Source organism: Anopheles coustani, chromosome X (assembly GCF_943734705.1).
Source record: "Anopheles coustani chromosome X, idAnoCousDA_361_x.2, whole genome shotgun sequence".
NCBI classification, from domain to species: Eukaryota; Metazoa; Arthropoda; class Insecta; order Diptera; family Culicidae; genus Anopheles; species Anopheles coustani.
In genome coordinates, this window is record NC_071290.1 from 3,884,649 (window position 1) to 3,912,367 (window position 27,719).

At 47.1% G+C, this 27,719-nt stretch overlaps 1 protein-coding gene across 1 annotated transcript; it reads right to left on the reverse strand.

Moving 5' to 3' along the window:
• On the reverse strand, window positions 1-27,556 carry LOC131269531 (protein FAM107B). Its single transcript, XM_058271944.1, has 5 exons — window positions 27,493-27,556; window positions 25,061-25,551; window positions 4,933-5,064; window positions 2,719-2,998; window positions 1-2,645 (listed from the first exon to the last, which is right to left on the reverse strand). The coding sequence occupies exons 4-5, from the start codon at window positions 2,856-2,858 to the stop codon at window positions 2,369-2,371; spliced, it is 417 nt and encodes a 138-aa protein (XP_058127927.1). The 5' UTR covers window positions 2,859-2,998; window positions 4,933-5,064; window positions 25,061-25,551; window positions 27,493-27,556; the 3' UTR covers window positions 1-2,368.
• Between the last annotated feature and the right edge of the window lie 163 nt (window positions 27,557-27,719).

Below are 27,719 nucleotides of genomic sequence, written 5' to 3' on the forward strand. Positions count from 1 at the left end.
AATCGCTGAGGTTAACTATCAGTTCTCACTTACTTTCACTACGGTGGTAAGATGTGTTTTTTTGTTTGTTGATTGTTTGGTATTGGTATTGTTTACGTCGCCCCTGTACTCATTGTAGGAAAAGTCTTTTACAGTTTTACACTAAGGCCCAACAGGTGTGCAAAGGTAGCGCTTGTGTGTGTGTTTTTTGTCTTCGTAATGGGTTCGCTATCGCTTGTCGTTCGTCGCCCGGTGGATCCTTCGTTGCCAGTTCTATTTTTTGCAATTGATTTTATTTATCCGTTTCTTGAATGTTTGTTATTGTTAACTTTTTGTTTAGCATTTTGTTTTTAAAAGTTGTACCAATCTCTGCTTGATGATAAAGTTTTTTTAATTCATGTTGTACAATACCACTGAGCAACGTTGAAATGAATGACTTACAACATTAGTCACAGATGTCTCTGGACATATACAAAAACTGAGCATTATGATTTGAGTTATATTTAGAAAATAATTCTATCGAATCGATGGAAAAGGATGCAACCAATGAGTTGGATCAATTGTTCGCTCGATTTGGTACAACACAACTGCGCGAACAAACGTGACGTGGTCGTTTGTGGCGGTGAGCATATTCCCATTTAGCAACAGGCCGTGGTGGCCGAGAATCCGCTAGGGCGCACCTTTTCAGCGACGTACGAAAATTGGTGGGCGACTCTCCTTTACCATTCCCTTACAAAGGCTTCTGTTCTCATTCCCTCATCTCTTTCCCTAGTTTTATGTAGATGTATCGAAAAGGTTCAACAGTCTATGAGTAGTCTATGTTGTGACACTTAATGAGCCTTGCCTCGACATTCAACCGGTTTCCATTCACTTCTTCTAATGTATATGATGTATCGAAAGTCAAAAACCGAACGCAATAGCCGAATCCCTCTCATTAGGATTTACCCTTCGGTCCCCGAATTTGATTTCATACTGATCCAAACACAATTCTACACACACACACACAACCTGCATAATAGCTTTGAAACAAACAACGGAATCAAGAACAAGTTTCGTTATTTAGAAAACCATTTTTAAGTAAACCAGTTCACGTGTACACAAAGGGAGAGTATATTGCTTCGGCTACCAGCATCACTAATCGACTAATACTTCAAGGCCTGCTATGTTTGTGGTTACCTGCATAATGTGTTCTATACTTGATTTGTAGTTTTGCCTCGGGAATACACCCTAGAACGTTCCGTATCCTTTCTCCATGTGCTGTTTAATTTCCCTTCTTTCGTTCGTTTAACTTTCGCTTTACTTTAATCTAGGTGAGCAGCAGCACTTGATGGGTTTTGGTTTTTGGCCTGATGGAAACGCGAAAATTTTACTGCCTACTGTGCTGCCAACCGATTACCCTATTTATATTTCATTATTTCCCATACGCACACACACAAACACACAGTCACACGCACACGAAACTGTCTATATCAGTTAAAAATGGGTTAGGTATATGGTACTTTCATTTGTTGTTTGCTTGGAAGAACTATCAGTTGCTACAGGTTGCATTAACGCATCATCACTTTTGTTTGGATTGCTGGTTGTATGTTTTGTTTTAAATTTAGTTGTGTTTGGTTTACATGTAGCGTGTGTGTTTGAACTTGATATTTGTGGCGAGCAAACTTTGCAATTATGGCAAAGACCAACAGCGCTCTAAACGGTACAGTATTGGGAGGAAACTTTAGTCCCAAAACGGGGATTGATAGATGGAAAACAAAGCATGCACCTCGATCAGGATGATTTACCTTAAATTGATGCGTGACAAACGATCAAGACAAACATATTGCGAAACAGAGGAAAGAAACGACCAACAAGGCTGTGTGCAGGTTAAGAAAACTCGACAGGGAACGAAAGATCTAGTGCAGCGGCAGAGGCAGCGTCCAGGAGCACTTGTTTCACTAATTCTATTTAAAGCCTATGCAGGTCCTTTCGTTGACCCATTCGCCCACCCCCTCGCCGTACATCTCAAACACGCACACACACACACACCCGCACGCATACACACGCATCCGTCACGCTTATCACTGGCGCAGATATACGTTTTGGCTAAATACTATCGACTGAAACACTGCTGCTCGCTCGTCAACGGCGATGCGGTTAAAAACTCTGCGTAAATAAAACATAATCCCTAGAGTCTACCATCTACGGCTCCCGGTTGCTGGCCGCCAACGCTGCTGCTACGTTTACAAGGATAATATCGACTGCCTGTTCGCCGTTAAAGTTAAAGGGTAAAACAAAACGGCTGCACACTCTCCGCCGAACGGGAACGGCCGCCGTTAGGAAAACCGAAGCTTACGAAAGGAGACTTAAGAAATAGCTTTTCACATTGTTGCTGCGCTGCCGGTGGCGCTCACTTCGTGTCGACGGTGGCCCGCAGCTTGGCGCGTGCGTTCAAGTACTCCGGGTTGATGGAGGCGCTGGTCGCGTCCGGCCCCCCATTTGCACCGCCGCCCGCCGCCTTCTGCTGCTCGAGCCGCTGGGCCCGCTGCATGATGACGCGCCCGAGCTCGCTGGCGATCGACTGCTCCGTCTGCTTGGCCAGATTCTGGGCCGTCAGCACCTGCCGTTCCTTCTGCTTCTCGAGCGCCCGCTGCAGCTCCGACTTCTGGTTCAGCACACTCTTGCCGCTAAAACAAAAAAAAAACAAAACAAACGGGTTAGGTTCGAGTCACCACTGGCCAAACCAACAAAGCCGCCTACATCTTCTGATTGAACATCAACTCCCGGTGCAGGTTCTGACGGTCCATCGACTCGAGCACGGGATTGACGAGCTTCTTTGGTAGTATCAGTCCTTGCGCGTCCGTCATGGCGTTCGGGTTCGAGTTGATCGGTGGCATCATGCCAGCACCCGCTGTCCCCTCCAGCAAACCTCCGTCGGAACCGTTCCGGATGCCCGTGCGCTTCTCCCGCCGCTCGCTGCCCCTCGCGTAGCCAAAGCTTCTGTTCGTGACGCCCTCGCGCTCGTCTAGGTGTGCAGCATCTGTAAACCGGGGTGAGAGTTAGGCGAGATAAGATAGCATTAATTACAATTCGTCCACCAAAATCTTCTTCGTCCACAGATAACGACAAGAGTAGGGGAAGCGGCAAACGGTATACGGTGCGGGGAGAAACTACTTTTGGCAAGCCATTACCGATACAAGTAAGGTGTGTTCTACATCAGGATCCGATCACCTAGCCCTTTCGCGCAGATAGGAAGCCATCGACAACAAGCGAGGGAAGGGTTAAAAACACAACTCCAAGCTAAACCCCCTCTCCCTTCCCCCAACCTGCTCGCTCGAAGATGCGCATCTTTTCGCGGATCGTTTCGCTCGGTTTGAGCTGGGGACGAAACATCGCCGGTGTCGGTCCGCAATAGGGATGTGCGTACTGAGTAAGAATGGGTGAGTGAGTAGAATCTTGCTGATGAATTGATTTGATCTAAACCATCACGGACAGTTTATGGAACTATTTGTTGAGAGTAAGAAAGTAAGTAAACAAGTTTCTAGTCACAACCGAGATTTCAATCCGTACGTGGAACCCGTAAGAGTGGTTAAAAAAGTAAACAAACAAGTGACATTGATGTTTTTACAAAGAAAAAGGATACAAATCACTGCGGTGACAAGTAACTCTCTACTTCTTTTTGGACTGATCGCCATCATCAGGCTCTATGTGCTGAGCTGAATTGGGAGCTAGCCTTAGGAACAAAGTGTTCTTAAAACTCTTGGAATTCGAGTCTCTATCAAGAATTGAAATCTCTGTGGCGACTAGTAGCTCATGTTTCCCGTTTTGAATCACAAGAGAGTAACTAAAAGATTCGAATCATCGTGGTTCAGTGTGATTTGAATCTCTAAAAAGAGTTGTTACTCTCATGGCTAGTTCCAATCAATTAGTAATCAATCTCGGGCTCCATCCAAAGCCCCTTCTGCGGTGTGAGTTCCGGTGCCGACCCTGGAGCGACATTAATCGTGGTAGCTTAATTAGATTACAGGCACTCGCGTGTTTGGACTGTTTGGGTTTGTGCGATGTCTTGACGTCGCTGAAACTACCGGTGACACTTGCCCGAGCGATGGGCGTGAACCTCGCAACTCCGGGCTCTCGGCTTTAGCGACCCCTTCCATGCGAAAAACTGATTCTGACGTAAGCCGGAACGCTTCGCTGTTCCCTTTATTTGCTAGCCCTCCAAGCGTACACCTGACGACACACATTACTCTGGTATTTCCGCGCGGGACCCGGACCTCCAGGCTCGATTTATGCTGCTTGCAATCAGCTGGAGGGGATTATGTCACGTTATGCAGCAAGACACACATAACGCTGGAAGAGTCGACATACGCCAGATACCAAAGCATGCCTTTAGAACCGCCATATCACCATCGGCGTCGTCAAGGAAGTGGTCACGTGCGCGAACCCCTCCGCAGCTCCGATGTCCCCTGTTGGTGATTGTTTGGTGGTGGTGAGGTACTGAAACCTCAAGTTCCCCACGCCGACTGCCGCCGTCGCCGCCGGTAAGCCAATTTACGGTAGTCTCACAATCAGCTGTTACCGATGTCGATTTGTCGAGGCCGTTCCGGTTTGGAATGTGTTCCCCAAAATAAACACACACAAATCCCGGCACAATTGGCAATAATGCGAGCGGTAAAGCAACCGATTTTCCGAAGTGCTTTCCACTATAATCCCCAACCCTGTTCAACGGCATGATGGGTTCCGTCGGTTCATATGGCAAAGAGACCGTCGACGTGGGGAATCGTAGTAGTCTCTAATTTCGTTTAAGAGTGCTTTGCAACTCCCAACTATGTCACGTTCGATTGTCACTTTGCACTAGTAGAGAGTGTTAGTAGGTAGCCTTCCATATCGATATGAACGTGACATACGCCATTGGATGTCCCGAACTAAATTTCTATTGACACACAGTTGTTGCACCAATGTTGTAACACTTACCTCAATCTCTAAAAATAAGGCGAAAAGACAAAATAGCTTCACAAGGTGTCCGTGTAGCTGGATGCAGATAGATTTACGTGTAGTGTTAGGCTCCAGGCGTGTATCCAGTGGTTCCTAGGCGAGGCGCCCTCTCTGGAAGAGACAAGAAAGGAAAAGAGCATAATGAGCTCCTTGTTTAAGACACGTTGAAGAGTTGATGGTTAGAAATTCCTAATCACGGATAGTTTCTAGGGCTGGAGAATCGAACCAACGACTTCTAGCATGGCGTGTCCTCGCGCTACCGCTACGCCATGGGCATCTATCAGAAGCTAGATCGGTCAAGCCTGAATTAGGTCGCACTTCCTGAGGGTCACCTAGTTAGATGTATTATTAAAACGGTAAACAAAAAGACACATAATCTAGTCTGGGAGATTCAATTTTAATAAGTGGAACAAACCATCAACCCTCTTTGCTAGGTAAGTTCACTAGAAGAACTCTATAAGATAAGAGTTCATTGGATTTGGATGTGACAACGATGTACGCTCTAAACTAATGTAACGCATAGGATATTGTCAACACAATTGTATATAGCTGCAAAAACTGCACATTTATGGTAAAATAAAGTAGATCTTGTTGCAACTGTATTCTGAAAAGCCGCATCCAGACGTGGTTAGACACCGTAACATGTACAACCAAATAATTATGTTAATATGCTTGTAAGCTAGCGCGTGGTGACCTAATTGGGACACACGCTTCCAGACTGCGGCCACCTAAGCGCATTCCAGTCGGACGCGAACAGGTTCGCCCGGTTACTTGCATTACCTGGTGACCGAGTAGCGGGTTAGGCCGCGCAAATATAGCGACTCTTGCGTAAATCTGCATGATGCAACCGAAATGTACGCTCGTTGGGCGTAGCACTGATAACGAGTTTGTGCAGGGTGCAAGTCATTTGTACCAGAAGATGTTGAATGTCAACCGAGCTAGCTCTTAGTCCGTGGCGTGCGTCAACCCCAGCTAAGGACAGACGCCAACGCACATCTCGTTCGGAGGGTATACAGAGGGGTTCAGACATTCGTTGGGAGGGGAAGGGGGGAGAGACTATTTCCAGCTGCGCGTCGCAATCCGTTCACCCCAAAACGAATTCGAATCGACTGTGAGGTTGACCGCGCCGCACATAGATAAAGTCAACAGAGCATTGCATTATTCCAGCGCAACACTTGGCGCGTTGTGCCAAGTGCCTGCACGTGCTTGCCGAGTTGGGTCTTTTAACGATTCCAACGCGAGCCCCAACACCGACCCCTCGCTGAGCTCACGCCATTTATGCTGCGCACAATGGTATCAATTGTTTCAGCGGCAACGAGATGAGGTCGGCTACTAAGGCTGGCGTCGGTGGAAAGTCTCCGCTGCTCCAATTGTTCGACCTTTTGGTGGCAACCCGGCACATCCAACCGGATGGGTAGGGGCATTATACCGCATAGAGTTCCATGATCCTCAGCTGATCTCTAGAGTTCGTTCGTGTGGACATACAGTAAGCCGATATAATATTCGTACACAGACATAAACAATAGCGTACCACTCTTGTTATCGCGGTGAATGCATGTATACTGCAAACATTTGACGCCATGTTGTAAATCAACTCGTATCCTTCGATTCTGGAGGCTTTGGAAGTTGTTGGATTTGTAAAACAAGCTTGAACATCGAATGTTTTGCCTCAGAAATGCGACGTTCCATTCATCCATGCCTATTTCCCACCTTCTTCACGGAATCTATCACATTTAAGCTATAGATTTGATGATCTAGACACACTAGAGAACTTTTCAAATCCCAAGATCTAAGTGTGGACTTCTTTCGATACTTTTCAAGCAACTCCCTTCTCTAGTTTCCCTTAGTTCTCTAGTTCTACCGGAGTAAATTCAATAGGGACTAACGTCCTAGGCATTAACAAGAGGATCGCCAACAAATTAATCAACTTCCCGCGAATAGTTCACCTTGTTACCTTATTATTATTGGATAAACGGATAGTTTATTGGCATTCTGATCTATTTGGAATCTTTTCGCGGTTTTCTTGAAAACAAAGTCACCTACAAGTAACTTTGGTTTCAAGTAGAACTTGGTGACTGTACGGATACTTTGTTGACTAACTGTATGTGGTACGTGCCTGATGCCACTTGACTTTGTCAAAACGGCCTTTTAGAACCGTCATCGCTAATGGCGCTTGAACTAGCTGTCACCGGAGGGTGGGTCCGAACGGGAAACCCCGTCTGTCACACGCTGCAGAGTGGCTTTTCTTCCTCGATAAAAGAGAACAAAATCTAACGATTGTCTCGGCGGTCGTGGGCTAAAACGCCGGGCACGCCTTATCTAAACAACCATTGCCTTCGGACGTAAACATCACCGCCGCTCCGTGGTCTCCCAAGGCCCCCGGGGCGGGTGACTCCGACGAAAAGAGAAAACTCGGAACGCGAAGCGAATCGGGGAATACAATCGCGGTTCGATTCCGTTCCGCCGGCGGGATGGAATTCGATCGATAAACACACGCTGGGCGGCGGCGGCGGCGGCGGTACTTTCTCCCGGCGTCTGGAGCCGAAATGCCGGCTCGGGCAGATGCTGGTGCGCCTTGGCGAGCTCGACAACTCCAGTTATAGAACTGCGGCAATGCAGAAAACACACCCGCCAGGAGAGGAGACCGGGCCTAGAACCTTATCGATTCTGCCGGAACCATCCGGGAGCCGATGTCGGGTAAATGCTGCCTGTGTATGGTGTTGCGGAGTTTTAACGCCAAACACGGTGTCTGTCTTCCCTCGCCAACATGCAACGAATCGAAAGAACATCTTGCTGGAGCGTGGCATCCCGGATGCTTTTTATTATCGTTAAGGGGCGGAGATGGGGGGGAGGGCATTAAAATAGAAGAAAACCCGTCTGACTTGAAGAAAATCTAGCGGAAGCTGAACCCACATGGCCGCCAACTGGAGCTCGAGACGTGCCTCGAGCATCCACCGCCAGCATCATTATTCATCGCGACGTAGTTTTTCCAACTAACCCCTTTTTCGTAGGAGATGCTCGGTAATATCTTCTGTTGCCTGCGAGAAATATTCGCGGCCTGCTTTCGGCCAGCAAGAACGCAATTCCAGCATCATTAGATTGTCTCGCCTCCAGCAGTTTCCGCCGGTTGTCGCTTCGGTGAACTTTCTCATCCACAACGCATCCAAACAGGCACTATTCGGGGCTGGGGTGTAATTTCAATTTTAAACCAACCTTCCTTAAATTCACTTCTGAGCTACTGCACGCGTCACGGGTAGGGGAAAGTGAGGCAAAATGCATCGGTATGTTAGAAGACATTTCAACTAAAGGAATAAGTTCACCAGCAAGACATAAGGCTTAGTTTTTCACGTCTCTAGATGAACATTTTATAGTGATAGTAAGATATAACAATAGGTCTGAAATTATTTACTATTTAGCTAACATAATGTAGGCGCTCAAATGAGGTATTACAATCATTTATAACAAACATTTATGAATTGCCTCAGTATTTTACTTAACACGTTGTCTGCCATGGGTATCATTTTTGACAGCACGCTGTCATTATTTCTGAAAAGTTTTTGTCCCATAAATATATGAAAATACAACATAAAAGTTAATTCATAGCTTTACGTTCAAAACCCGTCAGTTTAATAAATGTTATAAACAAATGTTATCAAAAAGATAGTGATAAAAAGTGTGCTTTAAACGCTTAACAGTCAACATGTTAACGAAAAAGAAAAAAAAAACGGATTAATAAAGCTAACATTCTGATTAGTAAGACTTTACATTCTGAATAGTAAGAGTAAGACACTATAAATGTGAGTTGGGTGAAAAGCAATCAAGTTAACATTGAAGTAAGAAAGAGTAGGATATAAAAAGAAGTGAAGAACAACAGCCAGTTGAGTTGAATTCAGTGAGTGGAAGTAAAAGGGTGTATAATATAGAATTTATCCAGAATGTGAAAATTTGTAGTGAATTTCTTTGATGGATTGCGATATTTATACGAGGTACATATTGCCTCACCTCACCCTACAGAATTCTGAAGCTGTCAGCATCGTTCTCGTCGTTGGGTGGTTTTAATGTTTCCCCTCTGTTTCTGACACAGCATACCGGTGAGGGAAAAAAATGGTACAACCACAGCCTTTTTTACACTGAGGATAGGAAAGGAAAAATACAAAACAACACGTTCGCCAGGCAAAGCCACGGACAAAACCCGCCACGAACCCGACCCAAGGTTCCCGAATAAGCCGTCGAGAGCCAGAATCGCTGGAGAAAGCAAAAAGCCTACCTCAACGCGGGAGACCAAAGAGCGACCGAAGAAGACAAAGACGAAGGGATCAAGAAACACGGGGGAAAAAATATATGCTGATCCCAACATATGCGACCTCACTACAACCGGGAACCACTGGAGCAGGCGAAGGAACAATCTCCTCGACCGCTAGGAGCTGGTTCGGCTAAAATAGAGTTCCTTTCTTCGTCTTCTGCTTGTTCTTCTTTGTCTTCCTCGGGTGGCACACCAGAAAACCTGCCTGCCAGTCGCCCTTATCTTCTCGCCCACACCAAGAGCAGCAAGCGGACCGAGTACCAGTTCTTGGCATGGGCTCGCTTTCGCCTCTTCCGCCGGCACCAGCTCCTGCTGCAACCCCGTCTCTCTGACCTGCACCTCACAGCCCAATGTTGTGTTTGTGTGTGAGCGTGAGTTATCTAGGTGTACCTTCTCTTGCGGCTCAACCCGGGCCCTTTGCTGTTCGTTCGACCCCGCGCCGTGCGTTGGTCTAAGATAAAAGAATCACAGACATCCGGGGAAGCGGAGAAGACCCAAGGGCCTGCGGGAGGCGATGGGCTGGTAAGCCGTAAGACGTGGAAATCTTTGGAGGAAACTTTCCTCTGGAGACTGAAGCGCGCTGGAACGGGTTTTCATCAGGTCCAACCCCGACCAGCGAACGATGGATATAAACCCTAGCCCACACGCACGCACGCACACAGGCCACAGGATGAGATTCCTGAGGCGTTCGCCTAGCTGGACGTTAGTTCGGGCATCCGATGACGCTATTCTTTCATTTGATAATGCCGCATCAGAATGCCGATGGGCCATTAGCAGCTCGTCCGCCCGAAATCCGTAAGGAAAGCACGGCGAGCGATGAGATATGACCTCGGGAAGGTCATCAGAGGATTACGAATGAGGGGGTAGATGCTTCTATTCCGACCATTCTGCTTTCTCCCCATTCGTCAATGCGACCAAACGCTGGGACGCTGGGACAAACATTCATCCCACAATCCTGGAATACCTTTAATGTGTCAAAATTTGACGTGAGCCAAATTCGCGAGTTAAATCAAAGCAATCACTGCCATCGCTCCACGCCGTGGGAAACAACTGGCGGTGGATGAATGGCAACTGCACCGCCGAATCAATTGCGCGCGCGTCTGCAACTCGTCCCGCACAAAGAGGGGAGGGGGGGGGGAAGGCCTGCCGGATGCAGCTCGTTTCACCGAATATGGTCCAGAGCCGAATTCCGTTAGTTCCGTTCGCTTGGGGGGGGGGGGGGGGGGGGCGGTAGAACAACACATCTACCGGGACGGTCGAGAGTCCGAACAGTTATTTAACTTATTTACTGGGGGTTTGTTTGGATAAACCGAACCCCTCGAGCTGCACTTGCAACGGGGAGGGAGGGGGTAGAGGCGCAGCAGATGCGGTGGTTGGAGCAGCTACAAATATTTCAAACCTCATGGAGTTGGAGGAGAGTCAAAGTCCGACATACCAGATGTATCCAGAATTTACTTTTTTTTACTTTTCCCTAGAGGGACAAGACACCGGTCACGCAACAGTCAGATCCCTAACGCCTGGAAAGTTCTTATACACTTCCAGGTAGGACTCAGTCACAGTCCGAGAACGTGAAGACGCTTCGGTTGTACATCTGGTCAAGAGGCCTCTCCGGGTGCAAAGCATGAAACGTTCGCCTTGATTCATCGTCACGGATCATGATGGTTCGTCCATCTGAAATGCACTATTGCGCTCCAAGGCTAGCTCCGCTTGGCAGCGGTTTAAAGATGCCCAAACTATTCTTCCAAAACAAGGCTGGAAAAGTCTCTGCTGTCGGTGTTCGGGGCAAGTTTACCACACTACCTCTCAAGGTGTGCGCAACCTTCGGGCGGATGTAATTGAAACCGCTCGATTGGCCTGTCGCGGTGGACCTTAGAGATGGCCGAGTGCTTTGGTGCAATACCGTGCAGTTGCGACACCATCCTCCGGCCCTGAAAATATGATCAAGCGGGGGAAGCCGCACACCTCGAATAGTCATCGCTTTTTCCTCATTAGTTCCAATGTCCAGCGCGGACAAAGGCGTTGCAAAACATCTGTAACAGCCTGTCCGCGTATAAATTGGTGAGGTAGAGTAAACTTGCAACGTCAGTGAAATTATATTTAAGACCACACACAACTCCAAAATTCTGATGATCCTTAAAAGAAACCAATTGTGCCAAAAAGGAAGACAGATGTCCAGTAGAGGCATTGTTCTAGAAAGAAGTATCTGCGGTATCTTGAGGTATTGAAATGACACCTCAGCCACTAACTCCTGTCTATGTTATGAAGTTAGATGGACAGAGTTTGATAGGTTCACGTCAACTCTAAGTTAGTAGCTCCCAGTATCTCACCGCAGAACTCTAGAACTTCTAACAAGATGACGTTGGTGGATGTACGCTACTTGGCCGGAGTTCTCTACGCGATGTCAATTGCGGGCAACCGCGAGCTCGCGGATGTCTCGAATGGTGCGGGCTCTCGTAACGCACGCATAGTAGAATTACCCAACCGGCATGTCGAAACCGATCGGGCACGATATCGATACCCTCCTCCTGGGGGTGTTGCCTCCTCTGCGCGAGCGGCTTTCGGGGAAGTCGATTTCGGTACGCGTCCATCAGCGGAGATAACCCGGTTCGCCACAGCATCCCGCGTAAGAGCTGTTGTTGTTGGGCGCCTGCCGGATACGCTGTCGGGTGTGCGCTTTGCGTGTTGCTCGGTTGTTGTGGCTTTCTTCGCCACTCCGCACTCCACACATCAGCACCGAGAAAAAAAAGGGGGGAAGGAAAGAAATCAAGGAAGCGCGCATCCACTTGGGCTGGCCGATCAAAATTGGATGCTCCTTCTTGGCCGCCTCCGCCTCTCTCTATCTCTCTCTCTCTGGGGTTATTTGGAACAACAAGAGCTTATTGCTTTTTTAAATTCGCCGCGCCATCTCCCATACCCCTTGGGGGTGCCTTCTCCGGCGGGTTGGCTGTGGTGGTAGGATGGTCCGAAGAAAAAAAAACATCCAAAAAATCACAACCTACACCCATCAGGTGCGCGCCCGCCCGCCGGTTTTGGTCCACCCGAAATCCGCCTCCGGAAGAGCGAGAGAAAGCAAAAGCAAAACATTGGCGCTGCCGAATGGAGTGGCGAACAACTGCGACTGCTGGCCTGCCGGCTGGTTACATGCACCAATGTAATGTGCAAAGCTCTAGCCTTCGAGCAACAGAGGAAAAACATAACATCGTCTCGCGGCGGACGGGACGCGCGAAGGGGCGCAAAAAGTTCGGTAAACATTCAACAAAACCAAAACACAGGAGATGAGGAAGACTTACAGCGGACCGGGTGGCCGCCAGTGACCATATGGGCCCGGGCGCGATGCTCGATCCCATGCGGTGGAATTAAACCATAAGTGTGGTGTGCTGCGGTGGGAAAATGGAAGGCAAAAGGCCGAACTACTGTGCCTGGTATTTCGCACTTGTGTTTCTTTTCTCTTCGAGCAGATTTTCTCCTCAGACTTCTCCAAGTGTAGTTCTGGGCTACAAATGCTGAAGTCTTCTTGGAACTTGGAGCCCCGGTTATACTCGAGAAAAAGAGGAGCAGGTTGGAAGTTGTCAATTTACCATCTACTCCTAAGATTTAGCAGACTTCAAATGAACGTGTTTTGAGATGTTCTGCCTTTGAATCGCTTGGATAAAAAGCTCCCCCAGATGTCACTTCTATGAGTTCTAGTTTAAAAACATAGATTTTAAATGTTCCCTACCATTCTCAGATATAGAACTTGTTGGTTACCCTTCCTATGGTACATACAGATGGCCACCTGTAGCCGTAGTTTTACAAGATTTTCGTTACTCCTATCTGACGCAATGGTCAAGGTACATTGCTCGTAAGTTGGAGGTCCGGTGTTCGAATCTCTGCTGGGATAAAATTCTGTTATCTGACTATACTTCAACTTGTTCTGTGGCACCTCGGCAACAACTACGTCTTTACTTTACTCTTGTGGTGTCCCTACTATTTCAATGTGGGACTTAGAAATTGAGATTTTTTAATGTAAATGATACATAGCCTCATATTTAATAACAATTCAACCAGGGCACTTCCGCATTGCAAGGATGAGGAACCACAGTACGTCGACGACTCCATAGACAAAATAGGTACCGGCGGAAGACTTTTGTCTACGTGCGCATGTAACTTCTCCCAATGCCACCGTCATATAACCCGCCATGGATGCCGCCATGCCGACCTCTCTGTAACGACAAAACAATCCAGCAAACAATGTATATTACAGCTCCATTAGCAGCGCTCTCACAAGGAGGTAATTTTTCACTTTGCAATCGTTGTACGCGGCGTAACGAACAGCAATTAGTAGGCAGGGTAACAGCTCAATGTTTTCACCGCTGTACACACGAGCTCAGAGGCGGTGTAAAAAGGCCGCAAAAGGGTGCCAACAACGTGTCTCGGCGCGGGACAACCCCCCTTTCGGGAGGGCCAATTTGTTGTAGTCCCCACAGTGTATGTGTTTTTGTCTGCACGACTCACGCTTTGAGCTCCACGAGCACCGATTGACTCCTCAGGATTCGGATTCCATTTACGCAACTCGCACCTTATCGTCGAACAGCACGATTATTATTATTATCATCAGGTACCACCGCATGCATGCGATGCAAACAAAACAACTTTGTTTACACCTTCGGATTGACTCGCGCAATCAATATTGAACAGAAATGTAGCTGTTTTCGATTACACCGAAAATGTAAGATGGGTTTTGATAACCTCAGGAATGTGTGTTAACCTCCCCCCCAAAAAAAAGGGTTATGTTTATGTCTCGTTGCGTACAAAATAATTGTTGTAAACCCCGCACTTGGATATTACATACAGTGTGCCATTGTTCAAATGTATTTCGCACCTTCACAGCAGGGGACGGTACACTTTTCCCGAAAGATGTTGTCCTCCAACTATGTCTTAATGTTTGGAAAGTGATGTTGAATGTAGTATCCATTTTCTAAACAGGAACGTAACTTAAACATAATACAAAATATTTTTATAAGTTTTACTTTTAACTATTAATGATGATAGTTGGATTTGTTGTATTTTATACTCTTTTAACATATCTCTGCTTGTTCGTTATGTTTCGGTATAATTTCTTTAACAATACTTGAAATTAATCATTCACTCTAATTGATTCACCATGACAAGGTACGCCTTTAATGTTGTGAAGCAAATTTTGTTTACTTAGGGTGTCGAAAATTGTATTCTGTCAAAGTAGTTATTGTGGAATGTAAATTCCTGAGACGGGGTAGTCTAAGAACGATCAGTTTTCAAAAGTCTCATCAAAGTATAAGAGGAAGGCGCCTTAGTATTGTACACCTCGTCCAACAGCTTTGACGTACGTTTTTTGGAAATGAACCAGCGTCATATCGTGAACATTGAGATGAATTGTTTTGTGTACGAAAAACGTTCAGTAGAGCTAAAGCGTCTTCGGCGTTGGGGGTAAAGAGATCCCACAATTGCAAATACTGACCCTATGCTGCTTCCCTCCGCGTAACCTCACCCGAACCGTTTACGCAACGGAGTCGGGGTGCAGAAATGGTCAAAAACTGGGACCGCGGGGCGTTAACAATGCTGCACACGCAACCGGCGCGTACTGCAGTATTTATGTCGGCGCCATTGTGGGTCGGTGTGAGGCCTGGCATTTCAATTTTTATTTGTTTGCCTGTCAAACAGCGCTGCGGTCGTGAGAATGGGGGTGTGGAAGATTCCCTCGGCGCGTCGAAGATGTTTTTTTTTTCAAAGCAGTTGGTTTGTGGAGCATCCATCATCGGTGCACCGGTCTGCATTCCGTGCGAACCGATGCCAGCCTGGCTGCATTGTTACGTGGACGTGTACAGCTGCCCAACAGCGAGTGGTCAGAAACCAAGCGAGCCCCAAAAACAAGGTTGTTGCAAATGCAATTCTGACCACGCGACAGCCAGCACGTGACGTTTGTTTGTAATGACCGTTTGCTCAACCGTGCTGTGCTCCACCGGGAAGAGAGCGGAGTGAAAGTCAAACCGCCATTGTCAACTCCTCCACCCCCCGACCGTTGTGGTTTTGTTCTTCTTCTGCGTGTGTGTGGGGGAGGGGAGGATGACACACGTCGCATACTAATTGCATGCGTACTCACGCGGCCTGTTTTCCCAGCGCGAAAACTTCACTTGACACACTTCTGCCTGTTCCCGGGGGCCTGTCGACCCCCCACACCCACATTCCCGACAACTTTCATCGCCGCATTTCCCTCCCTTTGTTGCTGCGTGTTGTTTTCCACGTGCGGCTGTCAAACAGCTAGTTTTCCACCCGCAAAGCACGCCGACATGGGAGTGACACATTTTCTCCCCAAAAGGGTTAGAATAACGGGTCGGTACATCGGTCGATGGTGATGGTGTGACCTTTAGCGGTACCGTTTTCCCTCTTTCCAAAAGCCACAACACCAAAAACACCTTTATGGACGAAATGCAAACCAAAACTGTATGTTTATTTTATGTTTTGAGAAAATGTCCACCCCCAGGGTTGTGTTGTGTTGGAAGATTTTGAAGCAACTGTTAAGCGTATGATCACAAACAAACCGGCAGTGAAAACTCGAGAACATGTTTATATGCATTGCGAATTGCGGATTTGCTCGAGCATGAAGGAAAAGGCAAAGCGATGATGTTCAAATGAAACACTTTGACGGGAATGAAAGGTCGCGCACACATTTTTCACTATTATTTGCTCGTTTGGAAATGGTTCCGGAAGTGACATCTGATTTATCCAAAAATAAATGACTTTCAGCAATAGAAAACTTTCAACTGTTTCTAAAACTTTCTAAAACCAAGAAAACATAATTCGCTGCATTTGAATTCAAAAACTCTACCATATAAACAAAAAACAAACCAGATCAGACAATAAACTACGAAAACAAAATACATTGAAACAGAAAAAATATGTGCATCAATAGGTTTGTGGAGCTGTCAGAACGACAAAAGTTGCAGAGCAACGCAATAATCAATCATGTCATAATTAGCGTTTACAAGTTTTAGTTCAAAGGGCAAGTTTTACAGTTAACAATTAGTGAAAGTATCCATCAGTTCTTAGCATCTCCTTTGAACAAAGCGCATAAATTGTTGCCTCTAATCTATGCAAAAACACGTTGCCTCAGAGTTCTGTCAAAAACAGATGTGTCAGAGGAGGTAAACATGAATTCGTTATTTAAGTAATGGATCGTTTAGAGACAACAATTATTGTTGTGCAGAAGGATTTGCGAAAGAGAACTTACGTCCACAACGTTCTTATCGCACGCGGCCATTTAAAACACGGCCTCCCCGAAAGCGCAACGCATTTATTTCGTTTCCCCCTCTTGTCTCCGTCTGGTGTTCGACGACGAAATCCGACGCCCAAAAGGCGCAAAAATGGGCGATCGAAATCGGAGAAAGTTTCGGAAGGCCCCCGCCATCCCCTCGCCAACCCCGCGCGGAGGCCTTGAAAAAACTAATTAGCCGCGAGGGGGGGGGGGGGGCCGCTTGCTCCGTAGCTACAATTTACCCCATTTTGTTCGCTACTCCGCACCGATCTGGCTGGCAATCCGTTTTGGCTTCCGTTTAAATCTTTTTTTTTTTTTGTTGTTGTTGTAGATTTCCGCCTCACCCACCGTACTGCTTCACCAGCGTTCGGCGGCAGCGTTTGTACGCACTACTGACCAAATTTTTTCACCCTCGGCATTGAAGTGCGTGATTTTGGCTTGTGGTTAATTTTATTTTTTTTTGTTACAGAATTGGTTTATTTTCCTCCTTTTTTTCGGGTGTAACAATTCAAGTAGAAACGTTGTCCGAAGGCCACTCGATGGCCTTTACGCTTCCCCCACCCCGGCGATCTGCGCCGATCTGCTGCCTCCCGCGACAAAATGCAACGCGGCGTCGTGTGTCAATCGATAGCGAATTGAAACGGAACCGCTCCGCAGAGCGGACGACGGAAAGTGGTAGCGGTAGCGAGAAATAGCTGCTGTGGAGTAAGGCTAGACGCACTGGAAACTAGTGACGATTCAGAAACGTGAGCCAATCCGATGCGAGCTAGTTGGAATGGAGAGGCAATTCTTTAATTCGTTCAGAGTAATGTACCTCGATCAGAATGATTTGGCTCGCTAGGAACAATCTGGTTTATTCAGGATGATTTGGCTCTCTCCGAATTGATTTAGTTCATTTATAATGATTTAGCTTATGTTCAAATACTTTTTAAGCTCATTCCGAATTGATTTTGCTCACTCAAAATGATTTAGCTCACTCAGAATGATTCGATTTACTCGGAATAGATTTGGCTCACTCAAAAGCATTTAACTCATTCAGAATGATTTGGCTCCCTCTTAATAGATTTGGCTCACTCAGAATGGTTTAGCTCACTAAAAATGATTTAGCTCTCGACGAAAGATTCATGAATCCCTTATAAGACAGAGATTCATTCAGATTCATGAATCTGAATCAGATTTACACAACTCTAAATGAGTCAAAATAAATTATCAAAATAGGTGAATTGAAGCAACTCCTTTATTGCGAAGAGTTAACTCACTCACTCACTGTGACTCAGGGTGCACTTCATCGCTCGCAAACGGTGTTGCCAACGTAGGAGCTTCACCCCAGCCTACAGTGTGTGGCGAATGAAATCTAAACCTACCAAACTTCCGGTCCCCATGCCCCAGCATCCTTCCTCCCACTCCCCCACCCCCTCGGAGAAGAGCGCCCCATCGCTACAGCTGATTTCGAAACGTTCGGTGCCCCTTTCTGTGTCTTATACGCTTATGCTTCTAAGACGACTAGCCTGTATGGTTTCGATAGTTCGGCGGTTCGGTTTTTCTTTGGCAACCGGAGCAACCGGTGAAAACTCCCCAAACACCCCCCCACATTCGGCCGTATCTAACGAATCACCTTGGTTGGTTTCATGTTTCTTTTTTCGGTGTGTGCTTCGGTGCGGGTTTTGCTCTCCTATCTGGTTTTTTTATTTTAGCCGCCACACACAATACCGCAACAGGGGGGGAGGGAAAGAAAATCAGTGTGCCCAAACCTTATCGCCTTAGTGTTCCCCTCCGCCCGAACGTTGAACGGCGGGCGGAAAACCGAAGGCCACAATCGGAAAGGAAAAAAGTACCGACAACTGGCGAAGACCGTTGGTGGAGATTTCGCATACCATCTTCTTCGGACCGCTCATATGCTTATGGCCATCCCCGGTGTACCATTCTGCCGTGGGGAAATTGAATTGCCTCGGGAAAAGCCAGTCCCCCGCTTGGGTTTTCTTCTCCGAGTACGTTCTGGCACGCTGAAGATCCTCCTCATGGCCGCACACTTCAGCTCAAGAGCAAGGTAGCGGAAAGCGGCCAACATCTGGATTCGATCGAGAGATCATTGACACACACACACACACTCACGCAGGGGAGGGAGATTTCGTGCGAAAACATTCTCGACCTCGTCCAAGCCAGACACGCTTGATGAAGGGTTTCGGTCACGAGTTCCGCACGGCTCTGCACGTTCTATTCCCGGAACGGTGAGATAATGCTGGATGACCTACACCCCTCGCGGGTTGCCCTGGATATGCAGGGGTCGCCAACCGCGCTGCTTTATTCCAGGTGCGATCATTCAGACAATACCTTCCCAAAGCATACATGCTGTATCATGTTTGTAATTATAGTAGCTTACTTCTGAATTAATGCACTACTGTATTGGTAAAAAGGGGGGGAATGTTTCTGTCACCTGCATTAAGCAATGAAATAAAATATGACACTTCACCTGAAAGTGACAGTCATTCCAATATGTCTGTGCTTATTTCATTGCAACATTGCAATGATCCCAACCAGGTCAAGCATCGAAATATTGCAATGACTGTCATTTTTGACAGAAGTGTCAAAATTTATTTCTCGACAGTGACAGTGAAAGGATTTTTCTTGAAATTTTGAAGTGATCCATGGTGCCTCACACTACTTTAATTTACCTTTTTTTTAAACTGAGCTTGATGTGTCTTTACTTGAATCTAAGCCTTAATAGTCACACCATTTCACTATGTTAATTACTATGTTTTATATAGAGCGATATTAATTTGTATCAAAAGGGATTTAGTATGAATGTGAAGAATTAAACTAAACTTGCCTCTGGCTCGTATATTTGTAGATCCTTTGCCGACCACTGACAACTACCAGGCTCACGTATAGAGAAGCGTTATGGCCCTGGAGATACCCATCAAAGGTCCGGCTGTTTTGGATTCTCTTGTTGAGTATTTGCATTGAAAACGTCACGCCGCGAGCGCAAACGCAAGCGCCTGCCTTCGCCAAATCGACATTACAGACGTGTGTTCGACCGATCCCCCCCCCCCCCCCCCTTTCTCTCCTATTACCCTCATCATCGCCACATACGAGGCGGAATTGCAGCTTTTATCCAAATATGAGGAAACTGCGACTCGTAACTTGTTTCCCCCCCCCCCCCCCCCCCCGTGGCCTCCTCTCCTTCTGGCCATCCAAACGACCATAGTTTCAGCTCGGGCCATTTTTGCCGCCACACATCTAGCAGCTCCGAAAACGGTCACAAACCGCTTGGGCAAACGTAACAGAGGCAGAAACACATCATCCCACCCAACCACCGGCGTCGTTGTTGGAAATTTCTCCGAGACAATCCGAAAACCTTCCCTGCCACGGCGACCGGAAACAACATCTTGTCGGGGGTCAAACTTGTACGGAGACATTGTGCAAAACAAAAAAAACGGGGTAAAAAGCAGCAAGAGGGACGAGGGGGTAACTAGTTGCGCACAGTAGGTGTTTGCGGTGGACTGGAAAATGGAAGTTTGATTGATTTAACTTCTGACAAATAGTTGAACTGCAGACCCAACGTAATCAATCAGTAATTTTCAATTCATAGAGACGGTCATAAAATGCAAAATCATTTTAAATCAACTATCCGTAAATAAATTACTAAAACTAAATTCAAAATAAAAAAATACGACAAGCTTTAGACATTGCTTGTCTTCATCTTGTGAGAGAATCATTAAACATATATGCAAAATAGCGTGATCATATGTAATAAACAATACAATTATACGTCTTGATGTTTACTGTGTGTTGCTGTGAGCTGAGAAATGTTTTTCTTTAATGTTCCGGACAAAATGATTTGATCATTTTGGTTTCACCCGATCCCTAATTATTTTGCTAATTTTGGTAAGCTCCTGGGCAAGGTTGACAGATGGTTTAATGCAATTTCCAAGAGTGTGCGAGTCCACTTCCGTCCCACCATAGTACCATTACCATTGTGCGGAGTCCTTCCGAAAGGGAACTATCACATGTAGAAGGAGTCGAAGATGAACACGTCACACCGCAAAGGCGAAATTGATGAACAATATATCGTTGCGCGTAATTTGGAAAACCTTCCCAAGGCTCGCAAAATGGTGTTTTTGTTTTCCGGTGTGCTGTTGTGCGCCCGAGATCGGTGTGTTTTACCCCGTGGAAACGCGTCTTTGTCCAGTGTGTTCCGTGTGTCCGGCAAAAGACCAACAATTGCAATCGGCCCGGCGAGGAAACTAGGTCTCGCCCAAAAACACTGGGATGCTGTAACCGGAATGGTCTGGTGCGTGTCCGCTCACCAGGGGCGAGGGCGAAGGGGGTTGTCATGTAACGCAAATTAAATGATAGTGGCGCACAGCATCAACAACCGGCGGCGCGGGAAAATCGCGTTGGCCGAAGAATCGAATTAGGAAAAACTGAAGCTACCCACCGTCGCGCTGTCCCTCTCTCTCTCTCTCTCTCTCCCCGGTTGCGGTTCACTTCCCGTCACGACGAAGAAGCGACGAACAAAGGCGAGCCCAACCATGTGGTGCGTATGCCAACCGTGTCACGCCGGCATGGAAATGGGAGGGAAAACTTGCGAACGAAACCCAAAAAAAAAACAAAATCAAAAAGAAAGCAAAACGCGTGCAGCAGCTTGCATCGCCATCGGGCGGACATGAACATCGCGCGGGGAGGGGGAAGGCGGGCGGCGACGGGAGCAAAGACCATTAAAAACCACAAGAGTACAGCACTGAAGTAAAGCCCAGCTTATGTCATCCGGCTCGCAGGCTCGCCAAACAGTCAAGCCGAGCGACGGTGAAGAAAGCGCTATGGCGCCCAGATGCCGGGATAGGGGAATGGAGGGGGGGGGACACTGGCGGGTGGTGTTTCGTTTCCATCTGGAGCACTTGCCGCCGCCCGGAAAAACAGAAAGAAACGTCATCCGCGATTTTACGAAGATACGACCGCCAGCTCGTCGCTGTCAATGCGGAGTGAAATTATGCTGTTGTTTGTCGCATCTCTTCCCCGGTCAAACCACCTCCCTCCCCCCTCCCCATACCTTCTCTAAATTCTGCAATTGTTGGTGATTTGTTGAGCACGAGACGGATCGGTTTCGGAAAACAACGGACGGTAGGTTAAAATCAAATTAACGTTGCCCAACGTTAGAGAGAGGCAGAGTTTGTTTCCAAACGGGGAAAAGGGGCGGGAAATGCAATTACCCTACGAGTGTCGCGTAACTAAGAAGAAGGAAGGTATCTGGTCTCATTTGTGTGAAGTTTTGCCCAATTTTTTGTTTAAATCTTACGCCAATACGTAACCTTTTTGTCAACCATTACTAGAAGAAGACGATGTTTCGAAAAACAACGACTGCTAAAGTTGATCAAAGACTGCTAAAGTTACATGGAAACTGAGTAAACGGAGCTGGAAAACCATTAATCGTGTTACTTTGTCCTTTCGGTTACGATGAAGTAAACAAATAAGAAAAGTTTTTCGTTAGAAACAATTCTAATTATATTAATATTGCCTCAAATACCATAAAAGCATCGAAAGAAATGGACAACCTCACTTAAAGATTAACATTCGTTGAGAGAAGTGCCTCCAAATGCAATGAAAAAGGTCCTTAGCTGTGAAGGAAAATGATCTAAGAGACAAAACTGGAGTAAGTCATCCTGATGAGTGAATTTCGAAAGAATAATGACGCCATCTGTCATGCCATTCATCGTTGCAAAACAATCTGTTGTACCAAGAAAACAACCAACCATTTGCAAGTTGGAAAGATTAATTATGTCAATCAAACTTCCAATCATATTAAACTGTTAAACTGTTTTCGTTTTTCCAATTAACATAAAAAGAAATATGATTATTACATGATAACCATGAAAACGATGTGCAATACATGTAAATGCGTTCTAATTATGTCGGAAAATCGCTTCAGGATGCTAAACTAAACCGAGGCACGTGCAGTGCATGAGTTACAAACGGGTAATACGCAAAGGCGACGAGCTTTTCGAAAAACGAATAGCCAGAAAATGTGTCACGCTCCGGTCACAATTGCCGGGCAAATTGCTCAACCGACAGGAAAGATTGCGATGTTAAAACATGTTGTCATTTCCATTGTTTTATTATAGCGTGCCAAAAAAGAAAAAAACGGCTGTGGAAGGAGAAAAGCGAACGGCAAACGGAAACAAAATTGTGCTGAAAAACGGTGTAAAAAAGTGAAAATAAAAAGAACGAACCAATAAACGGGGCCACATGCAGGATAAAATAAAAGAAGCCCGTCGAGTGGATGCTTATTGTTCGGCTATATTGAGGGCGGTTTGCGGGCGATGTTCATTTTCCCGGTTTGCAAAAGGATATGAAATTGTGCTCCCTTTTGGCGGAAATGGTATCCTCTACTTCTATGTTTAATAATTGAAACCATTCGAGTGTGCACATACTTTGCTGTCGCGATGGTTTCATTGGTGGCACATTCGGGGGCCCCGGGATGGAAATCGAAAAACGGGCATGTACAATTCTAAAATTAGACCATCGCAGGCGAAACGAAACGCCTTTCCGCACACCGAGTGGGTGGTGAGGAGCTGTTTCGGGAAGTAAGTTGGGAGGACCTCCTTCGAAGCAGCCAGCCACCGAAAAGCTGCTAGGTTTTACCGATCCGGGCCCGTTGCAAGATCCACACAAAGTTGAATGAACATGCCCCATTCGATCGATTTAGCCTCGTAACAGAGCGAAACTCTCCGATCCGATCCGGTGTAGTCAAATTCGATTTCCTTCCCGCAGCTTGAGATGCTGGCGTTGATGATGGCAGGACAACCGCTGGCTCGGGCTCGGGCAAGCTAATTAAATTGTCTCGCCGGATTGGAAAAAGCTTGGGCTAGGGGTGGGGGCTGGGGGGCCCATGATGTTCGGTTGCAATCCACAGCCGGATGGGTAATTTTCAGGACTCAATTTTTAATTTGATTTGGTCTCGTCTTGCCAGCGCTGCTTCCTCCCCCCTCCCCGAACCCAAAGCGCCACGGCTTGGATGGGGTGCGGGGGAATGAGGCCACACCGGGCCTCGATCAATAAACTTCCCACAACATTCGCGGGTGCAGCGGCAACGGGCGCCGCACTGGGAATGGGACGAGGATCATCCTCCGCAGGTTTTGCAGCCACAGCCACAGCCACTTTCACGATTCGCCACGGATGCATATACGCGCCGATGGGGGGAACAATAAATGTGGAATGGAAAAATGTGATGCGATGCAAACCGCGGAAGGAGGAGGCGGCACGGGGAAGGGGGGCGCGCACGGTGAGCTTCTTTCCGGCCGCCAACGGGCCCCTTCTTCTCCGCCGACGTTTTCCCGCGACCCGTTCTGCAAGGTGAAAATGCAATTTTCAATTACGACCAGAACGGAAATTAGTTGCTCGGGCTGCGACCGGGAAAGGGAGGGGGGGGTGGGGAGGCTGCTGATAGAAATCTCCTCGCCACCCAACCCAACCACTCCCCCTCAACAGTGTTGTCAAACCGAACCCGGGGGGCTCACTTTGCAATGATATTTACTTCACGAAATCGAATCAACGGAATTATGCTCCACATTTTATAAACGGCCGATTTCAACTTGCTACACGACGTCTCGTCTCAGCACGAATGAATTTTGTAGCTACCAAGTGTTGTTAAAGCGATTGCCGCCTACTTTTTGCCTCCGTGCATCAACTTTTGTCTCCGAGGCAGATGGTTTTGACAGAACGCATCCATTTCGATCTATTCCGCTCTAAGGCAACCGTTTTTGTTTATCAGCTTTTCATTGTCTACCTTTCTAAAAATGTGGTCATTTGTGGGCATAAATGTAAACAAGGAGATTAACCTACAAAGAGAAAAATAATGCTTCTTCTTCTTCTTCTTTCGCTATGCGAGTCGGGGTATATCCTCCTACGCTAAGTCGAACGTTTGTTCCCTTACTCGTAATCAGAGGCGTACCGACTCTGTCCGAACTCCTATGAAGGGGCTCGTCCTTTAGGACCGGCTAATAATAGCCATATGTCCACCCGCCGGCCACGGGAGGGATAATTCCTTCCGTTGTCAGGACACAAGAACTCGTGGTCCGCTTGATTGACTCAAACAGAACGAGATGTGCGGCAGCTAGGATTTTTCTGACCTGAGCTCCAGCTCGGCGTGACCACGCGGTCGTGCCGTAACCTTACTTTTCCGCTAACCCTTTCAGGAACTGCACTGCTAACCTCCGCTCTGATTCACTGCCGAACTGAAACTGGAAAAATAATGCAAAAATAAATGTTCAGTGCAGTCCTCGTTTGGAGAAATGTAAAACAAAAAACAAATAAGTGATCAACAAACGAGGCAGCTATGAACTGTACTAGGAAAATCGAACATGGTTTGGTAGGAGACAAAATGAGATGCATTGTTGCAAAAATCGGATGCTCTAAAGACAGTAACACCTGCTTTCGAGACAAACTGGCCGTCTGCCTGTGGCTGTGTAAGGCGATTGAAGGGAAAATCCAAGCAAATTGACAAGTAAAGCCGAAACAAAATCTGCCGACTGACTTACCTTGCGTACGGTTGTGTTTCAACCTGGCTGGCTTAATCCTCCGCGTACGTGGGGACGTCTGTGCGTCTGGGAAATCCTGATGGCTCCCGTGCTTTTCTACCCTTTTTTCGCGCAGGCTTGCACGCCCTTCGGTTTCGGGTTGGTCGGTTTGATCGTGGTTGGTGGACGAATTTTTCCTCTCACGCCGTCGTGTCACTTTTCAGCTCGCTGTTGGCTCGCTGGCGCCTGTGCGCACCGGAAATGAAAAGGGTCGTCGTAGTGCTGCTAGTGGCTTCCGACTCGCACCGCTCAATCATGCTCGCACCGATCACCGAGAGTGGGTCTCGTTTGTTTCGTTTCCCTGTGGTTGTTTTTGTTTTTTATTTATCTTTTTTTTCTTGTTGCTTTTTTCTAGTAAAGAGTGGATTTTCTTTCCCTCGGAGGCACACAAACACACACACACACACACGCGCGCGCGGTGGGCACTGCACTTATTGGCGATATTTGTACATCTGCGCGGCCACGAAACGGAACCGGTAGGGAAAGAAAAAAGGGCAGAAAAATGACTGGGATGAAAAAGCAGCAGCCAAGGCAAGGGGGGAAGAAAATAAAAGGGTACAAAACCTGTTGCAACGATCGAACGACCGGGGCGACAACGGGGCGGAGGATCATCAAGTGCGAAGGTTTGGGTTTTACGGGCCCCTAGGTTTACCCAGACAAGGGGAGAGAGAAAGAGGGAGCGAGCGCTGGAGTGACATTCATTTTTACAGGAGTGTTACATGCAAGTGTAACGAAAGCTTGTAGCAACACAAGCTCGTGTAAATATATGGTTTCCATGGCTGTAAAAAAAAGCGCGATTCGAAGTACCCGCCCCGCTCGGGTTGAGCGAAAAATGTCGCTTCACTTCCCTGCTTGGCTTCCGGTGTAATGCGTTGTTTGGCCATGTTGTCCTGAAAACATTCCGAAGCGCGCGCGGACAATGACGTTCGCCGAAAAACAGCAACCTGTCGCGCAGCATCATTTAAAACACGTCTGTGCGTGTGTGTGTCTTCGCGAAAAAGCGAATGCGAAATTGTGATGATGCAGATGAAGTGAACAGGACCCGCGGGAGGTTCGTGAACCTGAAACCGGATTGACCTCGCCGGTGAAGCAGCCTCCCTTGACATCCGTTCATCTTCAACAATGCCAAGTTCTATAGAAAGGTTCGGATGCAATCCGTGGGAAAGACATCCGCAATTTATGAAACCATAGCTCAATAACATTGCCCACTCTGTGATCGCTCAATTTTCGTTGCGCTCGAAGGATGTAGGCTTACAAGCGGAAAATAAGCAGGTTGGTTGGATGGAGCTGAACCGTGATGAACTTTGCAATCGAGATGCGGACGCGAAGATGCAAGATGCACAAACACACCGACATCCGTTATCGAAGCGCGAATGTGCCCGTATCACCTTCAGCATTCGATTGGATGCTGGCTCTTCTAATTTAATCTATTTTGCCACGCCGAGACTGATCATATGACGAAATCTGATCAATATTACAATTCCAGCTAACGCTGGTTGTGACAAAGGGTTGTTACGTCGTTGAAAAGAGCCTCAAAAAGAAAAACAGGATTCCACACCGCAATATGTACCGGTGCGCGTGCGTGCGTGCGTGCATGCTTATGGCCGGACCGAACCCACATCCCGGGTGTGTGACAGAGTGAGCAGATGGACTCTCGGCGGAAAAGCATACACACACGCAAGCACACCACGGGCAATGTCCGGACCACCGGTTGTTTGGTGTTTTGGTTTTCGTCCGGCATGCGCAAGGACGTCCCTGTATCTGGCGAGCAGCAAAAAAAAAAAAACAGGGGACGAAGAAACGAAGAAATAAAAACTATTCTGGCCCAAAAGACACAGGATGCTGGTTAGCAGGATGTCGGGCAGGATATAACCGAAAGAGGAACCAGAAACCAACACGCACGACGGCCCAGAATCGACGCCGGAAAACACACACATGCGTCTGTGTGTCCCGCTTTTCGCTTCCTGCTGTGCGTACAACCTTCCGACATCCTTCAGCTTCAGAAGGATAAAACAAGGGACAGTTCGGTGGTCGGATCCGGCAGCACAGGTTGATTTGCTTTGGTTGATCGAAGCACATGATGTCTGAGTTGATAAAACAGGAAAAACAACCATCCTCGCGAATGGACAGCGAACCCAATCAGGAGAATACATCCATCCACAGCACGTTTTCCACTGCTCGACGAAATACTTCCAAAACACAGTCTTTTCTGTACCGAATTGTATGTGGTTTTTTGATTAGGCACTGCGCGTAATGTACTGTTTCGCGAATGTATCGTTTATGCCACTATGAAGTTGAAATAACTGCCGAGCAGGAAATGCGGCGGAAAAGGGATTGGACCGAACGTAAAGAATTTGTTTCGTAAAACAACAAAAATCAAACGAATCACGTACGGAATAGCAATCGCTGCCGACACTACTCGCTGCGAACCGCTCCGGATGATGCTTTCTGTTGAACTAATCCGTCTGCTTGCGGTCGCTTGTTGCGGGATCCGCTGGTTGAACCGCGCCACCTGCGGTGGTAACCACTATTGGCAGCACCGACGAAAAGTATTGGCATCGACATCACATGGTGCAAAACAGACGGCTTCAATAAATAGGTAATATTTATTTTTATCAAA